This window comes from Paralichthys olivaceus, chromosome 15, assembly GCF_024713975.1.
Source record: "Paralichthys olivaceus isolate ysfri-2021 chromosome 15, ASM2471397v2, whole genome shotgun sequence".
In the NCBI taxonomy this organism is placed as follows: Eukaryota; Metazoa; Chordata; class Actinopteri; order Pleuronectiformes; family Paralichthyidae; genus Paralichthys; species Paralichthys olivaceus.
In genome coordinates this window covers 7,145,580-7,159,139 of record NC_091107.1, presented here as the reverse complement: position 1 = coordinate 7,159,139, position 13,560 = coordinate 7,145,580, and the positions used below count along the sequence as shown (strand labels likewise).

At 41.9% G+C, this 13,560-nt stretch overlaps 1 protein-coding gene across 3 annotated transcripts in view; it reads right to left on the bottom strand.

The window, feature by feature from the left end:
- Nucleotides 1-13,560, bottom strand: part of dpysl3 (dihydropyrimidinase like 3) — a 35,724-nt gene that overhangs the window by 4,904 nt on the left and 17,260 nt on the right. For all 3 annotated transcript variants that reach the window (XM_069539683.1, XM_069539684.1, XM_020097291.2), the window contains exons 4-12: nucleotides 11,689-11,853; nucleotides 11,515-11,576; nucleotides 10,694-10,774; nucleotides 9,323-9,391; nucleotides 8,044-8,164; nucleotides 6,657-6,813; nucleotides 5,820-5,961; nucleotides 4,547-4,717; nucleotides 1,393-1,572 (exon numbers count right to left, since the gene is read on the bottom strand). In XM_069539683.1, coding sequence (XP_069395784.1) covers nucleotides 1,393-1,572; nucleotides 4,547-4,717; nucleotides 5,820-5,961; nucleotides 6,657-6,813; nucleotides 8,044-8,164; nucleotides 9,323-9,391; nucleotides 10,694-10,774; nucleotides 11,515-11,576; nucleotides 11,689-11,853 — 1,148 coding nt within the window. The remainder of the gene's footprint in view (nucleotides 1-1,392; nucleotides 1,573-4,546; nucleotides 4,718-5,819; nucleotides 5,962-6,656; nucleotides 6,814-8,043; nucleotides 8,165-9,322; nucleotides 9,392-10,693; nucleotides 10,775-11,514; nucleotides 11,577-11,688; nucleotides 11,854-13,560) is intronic.

Genomic DNA, 13,560 nt, shown 5'->3' with positions numbered 1-13,560 from the left:
ACTCTTTTACAGACTGGAGCAAGTGAAGAGTTAAAAAGAGACATCTGTGAATGTGCAAAACAGTGACTGCTACCAAGATAAACAGCACACTGCTCTTACGGCTCCATTTTCTCATCAGCGGCCGGCTGCAAATGACTAAACTGTTAAAAGAGGAGATTTCACTGGTTTTAATGAAATGATTAAACTTATATTTGTGATAAACTCTGATTACCCTAGAGGACCTACGACTGTTGTTTCCAGTTAAGTAATTGAACAATGGCTCAACTGCTCTGCTTGTGGTTTGCAGGAATATTACTGTGAGAGCCATGTAATTTATTCCATCCAGCTGTACTTAAACCTAGATTTGTTACAGTCTGATACTACGTTTGTAATTTGTAAAACAGTACATGTCACATTTACAGTGTTATTCCTCCTCACATGTTGTTACTGTCGTCTCCCGTTTGCTTTGGAAAAGACACTTTGTCTGTCTTTCTCATGTCTGAACACTAAATTTGAAAGCAGCAGGAACTTCTAGTCTTCACTGTGATGAAGCAACAGACAGTTCAACACTAAACTCTAAACAAACAAGATCCAGAACAATGATTTCTTACCTTTAGCAATCATATTACTTTTTGACAGATTCTGCTCTTTCTCCCAGTTTCCAGTCGTTATGCTAAGCTAAGCTAACCAAGTTCTGGTTTTATATTTAGCTAAGACTAGTGTATGTGTGTGAATGGTAAAAAACTATAATTACAATTTAAATATTATTTCTATATTATTGGCTGTTGCTGTTACCGTGATGTTTCGGTTACGGGAAAGACTCGTCTACCTTGTTGCCTTTCCTATAACAAGGGCAACCTGCCTAAACAACCTTTAGGCTCATTTTAACTGTGGACTTTGGTAACTCTTTTACTGTGTGCGGTCGCTCTCTTTGGAAAGTTATCCAAATTCGAAAACCCATGATGACAAAGCCTCGACCACCCTCACTGCATGGTCCTTTTACATTACGGAGGAAATCTGCAGCCGTCAGCCTGTGGCTAAACTCAGGAGGCTGATGTCAGACTGTATCTCCCCCACATTACATTTTACTGACACCATCTTTCCCACCCACTTTGAAACATCATTGTAGTTTGTATCACAGCCCAAACTCCCAGAGTTACTCAAAATCCAAAAACTCAGCTTCTAACTTCTCCTACTGACTCTATTTCTTCTGAGGGTAAATGGTAGATATAGGGTTTTTCCAATCTCATCTATCAGTCGAAGCAGTTAACTGCACAGTTCAAATTATATGCACCTTCTATACGTAGTGTGCATCATCATGCTCTGTTGGCACAGGCGTCAGGAGTAGTTTAAGGTTAATCTAAGGTTTCAGAGTTTTGTTTGCAGACGTGAAAGCAGTAAAACTGGATTTACCTGCTTCCTGGCCTTAACTCGCTTGTAGGCAAAGTCAGGGAAGGCAGCGCAGGGGATGAAGCGGCCGACGCCAGAGGTGACATGCAGGTTCCCATCTTCCAGAACAATCTTCCCCTGGCAGATCACCACTAGTGGGGCTCCACGCAGCTCCATGCCCTCAAAGACATTGTACTCAGCAGCCTAGAGTACAAATATAAAATATAGAATTATTAACGCCATGAAAAAACACAAAAAATGTTTCATTGTAAATGATTTATGATATATATAGGATGTATAAATATAAAAATATGTATACAGTAAACACATTTTAAAGGTTTTCACGTCGGAACACAAGCGGTTGCGGTTGCAGGGCTCTGAGATGAGAACATGTTTATCAGTTCAACACTGAAGCACAAGTTAAACAAATGACAAGAATGAGAATCAACAGAGTGAGATTATCTGTCATGTGGTCATATGATAAAATGCTCAATTTCACAGATCAGGGTTTGAAAAGGAAGTTAAATTCCACAGATTAACCCCCCTGAGGAAACAAAGTTTGGCTCCATTCATCACTCATCACCTTGTTTCTTATTGACATAGCAACACCTGCCTCTCACTCACTGTCCTTCTCTCCCTTGTTCTCTCCCTCTCCTCCCTCTGCTCTCTCCAGTTGTTTCACTCATCCCTCTTGCTGTCTGTTTTCCATCCCGTCTTTCTCTTCCTCACGCATTCTTGCATTGTTTCTTTAACCTTTCGCTGTCCCCTCCCATCTTTCCATTGTTGCTTATTTCCTCTGCACACGGCCCTGTTTTCTGCTGCCATCCAAATCCAGGCCAGAACAGGACATGACTACGAGTCAGCGCGAGCCAAACATGATGTCATGCCTGAGCCGAGTGTTTTGAAAAAAAGTGCATTGCTGCCTGTTTTTTGTGTCTGTGTCAGAATATCCTTATGTGCATGCATGCATTTATATTAAGCATAACAAGCTCTGCAGACCAGATGTGGATCCACTGATAACGAACTAAGACACAGCACAGTCTAAGTTATATTTAGTGAACAGGAGAAGGCATTCCTGAGTAAACTGCTCCTGTTTGGCGTCACATCAGACCGTCCATTAAGGTAGATTTATGGGAGTTGGGAGCTGCTGTGCTCCAGTCTTCTCCTCCCTCTCTCTCTCTCTCTCTCTCTGCTATTTTATCTGGAGGTACAAGCAGCAGGAAATGAGAGGGTGACATCATTAAGTAAGAAGCCACGGATCCTCAGTGGATGTACTCCACATTTGGAAAAGGCATATTATTAGTTCTCTGTTTCCGCTCCTCCTTATGCAGAGGGAGCAATGTTCTTTCTCTCCTACTTAACAGGGGTTAGGCCTTAAAGCAAGGAGAAGTAAAAAAATGACTTTACCTTATTATTCATACGGCCAAACTGCACAGATTGTTAGGAAAAGTTTCACTCACTCACGTATTTATGTAAAAGCAGGATGCGCTTGAACCTTAATTTCCTGCCTCGTGGGTTTAGGAATCTCTAATGTCGGTGTAATGGTAGAAACCTCATTACTCACATGTGCCATGTGTACTTACAGTGTATGTACGTGTGTGTGTTTTTGTGTTTTTTTCTTCTTAGGCCTACAGTGTGAAGCCAAACACATCTGAGATGTGTAAATTCACAGTTTCACGTTTCTCATCTCGTTTTGCTTCCTGTGTTTTTTAAACTCTGAACACATGACAACTGACTAAGTATCATTAAGTGTTATTTCAGAAAGAGTTAAATACTGTTGTTTGTTGAAATACATTACTGCTGGACGTAATATCACCTTTATCACAAAACTACTCTACAAATCTACTCTTCAGAGACGTTCCCCATCCTCTTCTCCTCCATCTCCTCAGACACAGCTGCTGACTCACACACAGACTCTTGTGGGAGAAATGTCATATAGAGTTGAGGGGCCACCAAGACCACGGCCAAGCACGTCTAAGTCTCTCTTCACACACATGCAACACACATTTGACTGATTGATAAAGTAACAAAACAGGAGGATTCATTTATTTATAATAAAACCAACTCAATAGATTTTTCCAAATATGAATATATGGAAATCAAGTGGTCATCCAGCTTTGATGTATGAGAAAAGCAAAGTGGAATTCAAAGGAGGGGGTTGCTGGTTATGCTACACTACCACTTAAGATTCATATTGCGTGTTTCGCATGAATTTTAATGTCTTCTACCCAAATCTGTTTTCTACTAATGAAATGAGTTGTTGTCCAAAAGGCAGTGTGTGCAGATGTTCCAAATCTCTGGGGTCTGCGCAAGTATTTGAAATATTTCTATTTACTGTAACACAATCCTGTGCAGTGAACAACATTCTTTAAATCCATTATGGTTTTTCCAATCATGTGAATATTTTGGATTTGGATCAGCGCAAATGAATGTGATATAGAGGAAGGAAATACCTCTTGATTATACAGCACATAGATTCCCCTGGCGATTAATTTGTCGGAGCGTACAGGGCGTTGTGGAAAATGTTTGCATCACTGACAGAGAGTTTTCTCATATTTGGATAAACTCGTGTTTCATTAATCCATAATTTCCAAATCATTACTGCCATGAGGTTTTTTTTTTGTATTTAATGAGGATCAACTTGACACTGGTCATGTGGCGAGTGCAGCGTGAGTCGGATTAGTCGTGAACATCCACAGAGACTTAATTTCCGTTGAGAGGAACAGTGAGGTTTTTTGGAAAAGGCTCAAAAATAATGTTCTCTCTCTCGCTCTCTTTCGCTCTCTCTCTGTCTTTTATGCACAGATGTTACAGTTTTCACATATTCTGCTTTAATCCATCCCTGAAAATCAGACCTCTTTTAACAGAATTTAATCTCCTCCTGCTCGCATGATTTAGTCAGTCACATTTTATTTGTGCAAAAAGCTGCTTTGACAGCGGTATCTGGATTACTGTGTCAATAACATCGTTCACGTAAAAAGTAAAACGTCAATGACTGATGGAGAAGGTGTGAAACCACAGTTTTCTACAGTTTCACTAATTTGAACGTCAATGTTTGGTAAAATTACTTCCAAGTGTGAAAGAAGAGGAGGAGGACAGAAGTAGTGCTAAACTGAGAGGTGTACTTTGACTGAAACAAATCCCAAGACAAACTCTGAACTGCGCATGCTGTACTTACCGAGTTGTGTGTCTTGGCAGTGATGGTGCGGATGGAGTCCGTGTCCCAGATGACCAGGTCGGCGTCAGAGCCCACGGCGATCCGACCCTTCCGGGGGTACAGGTTGAGGATCTTAGCTGCGTTGGTGCTGGTCACTGCCACAAACATGTTCTCATCCATCTTACCCGTAGTCTGGATGGAAAAGAATGTATTATTTAAAAAAAAGAAATGCAGCAACTCTTTCACCTTACATTCATGTAATTTTCACTTCTAAATTAAACAGACGAATCAGTTATTACCACGACGAAGGAGGTTATGCTTTTATACACAAGGAATAAACGACAATCATAGGACGAATTCCTACGAAACTTCAGGGAAAAACCCATTAGATGTTGAAACAGATCCTGATCAAGGAATGTTTTTCATTTTCTTCATCATTAAGAAATAGGGCGTTTTTCAACATTTCTGTGAATTTCTCAAGAAATAGCAAAGAGATCTGGATGAAAAAAAGCCAGAATGTTTAGTGTACAAATACCGAGAGTGTGTGTACTGTGATGCAGAATATCTGAAGTTAAGAGGCCTTGGCGGAGGTATGCGCTCTCTGAATGCCATTCTAGCATGAATATATGATATGTAGCAGTAGCTGGATTCTCTTGCCATAACTTAAATTCAAAAACAATTGAGAAAAAGTCAGATTCATAACATTCTCATGGATCCATGGGGATATACCCTGGATCTGTGCAAAATTTAAAAAGCAGATCTTAACAGCCCCTGGAAAGGCGGCATTCACTCCAAGTTCAGTGAGAGTGTAGATTTTGTGTGTGCACAGCCCAAAGGAAATTGATTTAGTTTAACTTTCTGAAAAGCCCAGCAGTCCGCAGCTGTCTGAGGCGACATGCTTCCAGTCCGTGAGCAGTACACTAATGTAGTGACGACTACAGGGAAGAAGGAGAACAAGAGACGGCAGTGTGTTGGATCCAAATGCTGAAGAGAGGAAGGAGAGAGGAAGGAGGGAGAGAGAGTGATAGCTGAGCGAAGAGGGAAAAATACTGATCTTACGGGATCATAGTAAAAAGACGAGAGAACAAGAGCGTCTTTATTTAAAGACAAATAAACCGCAGAGATGAAAAAGATGTGGATTTTTACAACAGCAGCTAAAAGCCTAAAGAGGAAAAGAGAAGCAAGGAAGATGATGTGACCTTCTTCTTGTTTGTTTGCTTTTTGTTCTTCTTTTCTTCCAGTGTTTTTAAAACTTAGAGAAAGAGGAAAAAAAGCCTCTGAGTGCTCTCCTCACCACAGCTTTATCCCAGATGAGGGTCATTCGCTCCTCCACTCCGTTGACACCCTCTGGGATCTGAGTGAAGTCATCCTTGCCGATGGCCTTCTGGGCCACGCTGAACGTACAGTGAGCGCTGCCAGTCACACTCAGGTCACCGCTGGCAGACGAAGAGAAACAGACAACACACAGAGTTACTTTGAAATCACACAAGTGAGGCACAAATTAGTGCGCAAACGGTGATGTTTGTTTACTGGAGGCACAGCAACACAGCACAAGGACTGGGAATAATTGAAACGCACGCCTGGTGCCAGAGTTTATCCTTCCAGCACAAACTGTTACCAATGTTTCCTGTTTCCAAACTACTCACTTAACAGTCCGCCCATTGTGTAGCAACTGCTTAGTTATCATAGCGTCCGTTTTTTTCTTATTAAAGTAAAGTATTTTCTAATTCTTCTGTCACACGTGACCTCTGTATGTACAGGCAGCAGAACATATAAACATATGTTTCATTATAGAGAACTAATCCCAACATTTAAATTCAAGAGATCTGTATTTTTATCTGCACCACATTGCACACCTTCATATATGAGGGCCCGAAACATGACTGATAGTTTTCATTATTTTCAGATTGAGACACAGGTGTAGTTCACATTGTAAACAGTATGTACTGTGGATAGGAATCAACATGTGAGGCAGTTGCAGTTACCACATGCACCGTAGTTTCTGCTTTCACTTTTGTAATGTTGTCTTTGCACAACATGCAAACATATAAAGTACTACATATAGTAAATATCATCTGATACAACAATCAATCAGAAGATGAGCAGCATTACTGGGGGTTGTAAAACGTACCTGGACAGCAGTGTGTTCAGATAGTCTGGAGTGGTGGGATCGGGGCTGAGAGGGGGGGACGTTACAAAAGAAGCTGCCTTGGCCCAGTTCTTGCTCCAGTAATGCGTCCCGTCAGTTCCCAGGCTGGCTGTGATTGGCTCCCCAAACACAACATTTCCTGGAAAAAGAAATAATGTCAAAAATCTGCATATGTATCAAATGTTGAGTGAATCAAATTGATTCGTTTTAGAGATTCTTGGCACCTTTGAAATCACGAGTCGCATCGACGCTGATTCATTTGTCGGCAGTTTAATCTTGTTGAAAGCTTTGGTAATTCAGCTGAGTGTTTGCAGGTGAGGAACTCTGCCTAATCTGCGCAAAGCCAAACATCACCCTTGGTAATGTGCAAATTTCACTTTGGCTCGTTTGGAGCTGAGCCTGTATTTCCTTGCACAACGAAGCAGCGTTTGATTGATGTCACTAACACTTCTACATGTTCTCTCTCACACCTCAATGTTCCACGATCCAAACAAAGGTGTAAAAGCCCCTAAAGGCACCTGATGGGTGGATATTAAATCACGGAAAAGTCCTTTGTACGTCAGCACTCTTAAATTTCAAACTTTTTCCTGGACTTCTCGAAAACTATACATTTCCCCAATTCATCAGGGCGAGAGGGGCCTCTTGTTTCACCTGTGCTCTTCACTGGGACTGTGAGGAAGCACCCTGTGTGACAGCTGAATCACAGAAAACACTGACTAAGCTGACTATACATCTGAGAATAGAGAAGCATCCGTCAGGCAGATTCAAGAGCTGTGGACGTTTGCAAACTGTCCACATCGGTACATCAAGGGAGACATTGACATATTATCAGACATATGAGCTGAGGTGAATTATGTCAAAATATGATGGGCATAAAAGTTTGAATTCCTACAGTTCAGATCTGATGTAGTTTCCTCCCAGACCAAGTAGTAGATTTGCACTAATTTGTAAGTAGAAATACATGAAAACAATATGTTAAGATGGAATCCACTTTATTTTTTTGTCGTGACAAACAAGTGTATTGACTTTTTGGAGTACAAAGATAGTCATCACTGTAATACCTCTCTTCTTTGATATGCTATGTACTACAGCACTGCAATCTCAACCAAAGAAAGTGGCTGGTACAGAAATGGAACAACTTATAAAATCGTATCTGTCCAGGATTAAATGTTAAATCTGCTGTTGGTGATGCTCTTATTCAGTCATTTACTACTTTTCTGTAAATATCAGGGAAAAAAACATATGTACCCAAGGTTTAATATCATAAAACATATCACTGCGTATGTAGGCAGTGATATTTCAGACCAGAACTTGATTTTTTTCATGAATTAACTGCTCACTGGATATAATAAATAATGATAATCTTTACCTTTTTTGCGGGCCTGTGAGATGATGTCAGCGGCGCTCTTGCTCATGACCCGGGTCACGTAGAGAGGACAGTTGGTCTGGCTGGCGATGGTGATGGCGCGGAACACCGCCTCTGCCTCCAGCTACAGAAGGGACGGGACAACGTGGTTGGATATAAAATGTGTTTCCCATAGATGCATTCTTGAATAAATTTAAAATAGCTCAACCACCAGAAATTATGTTGAAGCCATGTAATTTGAAAATTTCATTTTTATCCCAAACTATGGGTGAAAGCATATAATTTTAACATCATAAGGTTTAGGTGGTTAAAGAGAGAGAGACTACTGGCCTTCATCTAATATTTTATTAACTTATTGGGATAATATTATGACTAAGTACTGCACACACACTCTTTCCTGTAATAACCTGCGATAGTAAAAGTCCAGCGCTCTGAGACTCACAAAGGAAAAGGGGCAAAACTTGTCGTTTCCACCCGGGTGACCTGTTTTGTTCTGTTTCTGATTGAAGCAGGACGGATTGACATGCACTAACATGCATGTACCCACATGCTCCAACACGCTGGCTACCGAAATGAAGGGAGGGGACTTCAATCTCTTCTCAAGATGACATCACTCCACTATAGCTTAACATAGAAAAATATTTACAATGTTGTGTAATCTGAATAACTTTCCGCCCGGATGAGCACAGTGGTGGAATTTATGACTCCATATTTGTCAAGTCTTTTGCAGTTGTAGGTAAACACACTGATGCACTGGACATTGATAAAAACACCAATCGAACTTTGCGTTTGCTCAATCAAATGATGTCTCCAAGCTTTTGATTCTTAAGACTGCACCGAAGTTCGTGACACGACGATACTGGTGGGACAACATCACCCTGCTGCAACACCGAGTGGAAAATGCCAGTCGAGACAAAGGCAGACAAGTCGCTGACAGGAGCGCACGGCTTTCATTTTACTTTTTGTTGAAGGAAAATTTGCGGCAACAGTTGCGGGAACTGTGTTTCGAAACATGCCTGAAACCAAATGTTTGTAACAAGAAAAATGTGCGTATGAAAAGTCTGAGATAGTTCAGATCATTTGAAAGAGTTGTAGCCAAAGGGAAGCACATTTATATTTGTATAAACAACCAATGTGTTAAAACGCATCAAAATACACAATATTATAATGGAAACGAAGGCTATTTATCCAAAAGATGTGTTTAAACTCTTATTGACTGTATGCTTTAAGTCATTTAATGTATTCACTGTATCAGTATATGCAGTGTGTGTGTGTGTTGTACCTCTTCCGGCCTGCTCAGCACATGTCCCTCTGGTCCAGTGATACCCATCTGCAGCATGCGAGCCTGCTCCTGTTGAATAAACATTAAAAAAAAGTGAGCTCTTTGCTTTTTTCAGTGGTTTGAATGCTCAGGCTGATCTGTCTACTTTTGTTCCCACTCTAAAATCCTATTGTTTCTGCATCTCTCTGGTTGTGTGGTGGATATTAACAGCAGTTTTGTGGATCAGGCCAAACATTCTGGCTGTAAATATTTGTGACAGTAAATGCACAGGTGAGCCCTATAGAGACACTTAGCTTTAGTATAACGTACTTCCCTCAAAAAACTTTGTTTTGCGCAATTAAGGAAAGTTATAGGTTTTATTCTCATAAAGCGGACAAATATATCAAGTAAATCAACAAATGCACTTTATACAAGACTGGATAGAGGATGACGTTGTTCTTCTTTTACTACTTCCACTGAGTGGTTAGACCTGTGCATGCCAGAAGCCAAACCTTGGACAAATCTGTGGTCCAAAGACATTAAAGACACAATATCACTCACAGAAATTCTTTCACTGATGTGAAAGTTTGAGTTGACTGGATACAGGTTCAAAAAATATGAATAATGTATTAATTTATGGCAAGAAGGAAAATGTGTCTGCCTCTAGCGACGGTTGTTGAAACTTTTACAACTATGAGTGGTCGCGTACACGTCCAACAAACCTCAGTAGGAGACGTGCTGAATACAAAATAAATGTGTGAAAGACAATACAAAGAAGTGGGTACTCTTTGTTATTGTCACTTGGTTACAACATGTCCTCTGTATCACACTCAGGTCTAAACAAAGGCCCCTCTATCTCAGGCGCTAAATCGGGTCAGAACATCACCTACGGGTTTAGACATTTTTGATCTTAAACCTGATGGAAATCAGACTGCGGTCTCCAAGGCTGGAGAAGACAGCTGGGCTTTGAAAAGAATCTGATCCAACACACACACACACACACACACACACACAGTGACAGAATCCAGACATGCTCTGGAGCTCTGACTAACACCAACCCTCTCAATCCACCAACTTTTCAGGCTAATTCACTTTCATTTGTCCACAATACAGTGCAGCCTTGTATAAACTACACCCACACATTACTGTCCGACACAAAACACATTCTCCCCCTCACCAGCGAGGTTGTGTTTAGTCTGCTGCTGGAGAGATGTGCTGCGATAAGGTCGGGGCTAGACAGGTGGACTGACATGAAATAAACTGAAATAAATCACACTAAAGCAAAACATATCGCAGATTTGGACCCGAGACAAGTGATTAAAGAAAACGAGGCAGTGGAGAGAGGAGGAGGAAAAGGAAGAGACATGTTTAAGAGGCGTATCCGTTGGCTACCTCAGCAATGATCTCGCCATTTTCCGCATGGACCTGAGCGATGCCGCCCCTCTCCGCCAAGAAGGTGAAGACCTCATAGAGCTGGTGGAGAAACACAGGAACAGCGAAATTAAAGTTAACATTTATAATCCGGCCCAAATGTTTACACAAGAATGAGACACTCCTTCTTTTAAACGCAGGAACAAGATAATTAACATGATGTCTGTCCACCGCAACACGCTGCAATTATCGTGTGTGGTCTCCAGAGACGGTTAAAGTCACGTGGGATGAGCTGCAGTTGTTGTTGTGCTGCATGACATCAGTTTTTTTTAAAGCTATTTCAGTTGCCTCATGGGCTCCTCTGACCAACGGAATTAGCCACAGCTGCATGAGAAACATGAAGAAACCCGCCTCACAGCGTCTGGACGTACACTCTGTGTTTTACAAGCACCACACAGAGTTACAGTACGTACTCACAATACATCATCTGCTTTAGGTTTCATGAGGACGTTTCAAGAGAGAAAGGAAAAAGATTCATGCTTAGCTGGAACTATAATTCAATTCAGAATGGTGTTTTATGGTGATTTCCAACTGTGGCTCATAGTTTACTCTCTTTTTTTGGACTTGGAGCCAAACTGTTGCCATGTTTTAATGCTTTATGACCCTCATGCAATACGGCCATCCAGTTTCACAGCCAGTCAGTCAGGATTCATTGTATTGATTTTGTTAGATAATAAACTCAAGTGAAACCAAGATAATCTATGTTGACTTTGCAGCCACACACTCACTGTACCATACCTTCTCTGTTTGTGCATGTTGGCAAACAAAATGTTAAAGTGTACCTCGCTGTTGGTCATCTGGTAGTAGTCCTTGTAAGCCATGTAGACCTGGAACGAGTTCACACCTGTACACATTTTGGGAATCAATAATAAAAGGGAAGGATTAGTTTTACTGAATAAAATCAGACGTATAATTGGAACTTGTAAATCTAAACACAATCCACCACCACAGCCTACCTTTCTCCTTGATGAGGTTGTCTAACTCCTGCTTCACGCTGTCGTTCCAGTGGGTGACGTCCACATGGAGGGAGTAGTCGCAGCAGGCCTTCTCGTCGGCCCACTGCCTCCACAGGTCGTAGGCCTCCATCAGGCTGCTGCCGGGCTCCGGGACCACGTGATCCACTGGAGGAGGGAGGACAAGGGCATGTGAAGGGTTTTTAGGAGAGGGGAACAAAGAGGGGAGACGGCAGGTGACGTGAAAGGAATTGACGGACAGAGAGGCGACAGAAATTAGGAGGGGGGGTCAGAATAGTCACACATAGGAAGATGAAGACAAGGTGATGTCAGGATTTGTCTGCTCGTGCTCCCGCACTCTCTCCCTCTATTGTTGATCTTGCATAACAAGCTGTCCGTCTGAGTTCCTGCAGAGCTCAGCCTGCAGCGACCGACAGTGTCAGATGTCACATTACATTTTGAACATCTTTGTCTCAGTGTGTGTCCTTGAACTATCTGGGGACACTTCAATCATGGATGTTTTTATGGAGTTTGTAAACTGTGTCATAACCATAGTCATTTTTATAGATTGCAGATTGACAACAAAGGGGACCAGCAGCGCAGTAAAGGTGCTTTGGTGACGGGAATTGCTCACAACGTATGAAAGTTCTTGTGTTACAGGATATTGTGCGTCCTCTAACTGAAGTGTTCAAACATAACATTTCCAGAAGCATTAAGCTGAAATTTCAGTTAGAATCGTCCCACAAAAGCAAACCTTGCTCTCGAAAAAGGTTCTGACGTGAATTTAAGACCTCCGCCAAGGACTTTATGTTTTCATCTGCGTTTGTTTGCTTGATAGTTCACAGGATGTTAGCAGGATTACACCAAAACAACTCAAGTGATTTCCATGACATTTTGTGGAATGGTGCAGCATGACCGAAGGATGAACCCATTTCATTTTGGTGCGGATCCGGATCAGGGGGCAGATCTTTCTTTATCATTGTGAGCTTGGGCATTTTCCAAACAATAATTTATGGATCTTGAAAAAAATCCTGCCATGTTAAGAGGCAAACGTTAAAAATAAACGTTTGCACTGGTGCATGTTTGTCAGATCAATCTTCAGTCAAGTCAGCTTTCAAAATGATTCGTGCACAAAGTAAAACCTCCACATGCACAACAGTATCACAGTGCACGGAATATCCGGCTCCATCTTACTCAGCTGTAATACAGTAGAGCCTCCTGCTGCTTCACCACCTGACTGGCTTCTTTATCTCATTAAAGACGACCCGATCCTCTTATCTAGTCATTGCATGTTAATAGGATAGAGCTGGAGAATGGCAGCCATGAAACAAAGCATTGTTGTTTACCATGGCAACCATATGAGCCAGTGTTTTTGTTCATTTCTTTGTGCACCATCGCACAGACACAACATCATCTGGCACTGGAGGAAGACCATGAATGGAGCCGACTACAGCAGCGCGCCTGTTACTGACTGTGTCTGCACGAGCACAGAACCACAGTGGCAGATAAGCAACAGAGGAGCAGGCAGCTCCAAAGAAGTTAATGCTGCTAATGTGACTGTGGTATATACCAGCTGTTGGCTGTGATAGCGTCTGTGCACATGCACAAACTCACACTGTACGCAGACGTGCGTGACCGTGCACACTGGTGCTCTATTCTATGAGATTAGTGTTTCACTCCATGCTCCCCCCTCCCCAATGCTATCCCCCTTACACTTAGTCTTTTGTATGCTCCTCTTTTGGAGAGCTGCCCAAACACAGACTTCCCATTCCCTTTTTCCTCTGTTGGGGTCCCTTTCTACCCTCCCTGCCCCCACACCCACCCCTCTGGTGACTCAAACTGTGTGTGTGGATGCCCCTTCACTGCAGAACCTCA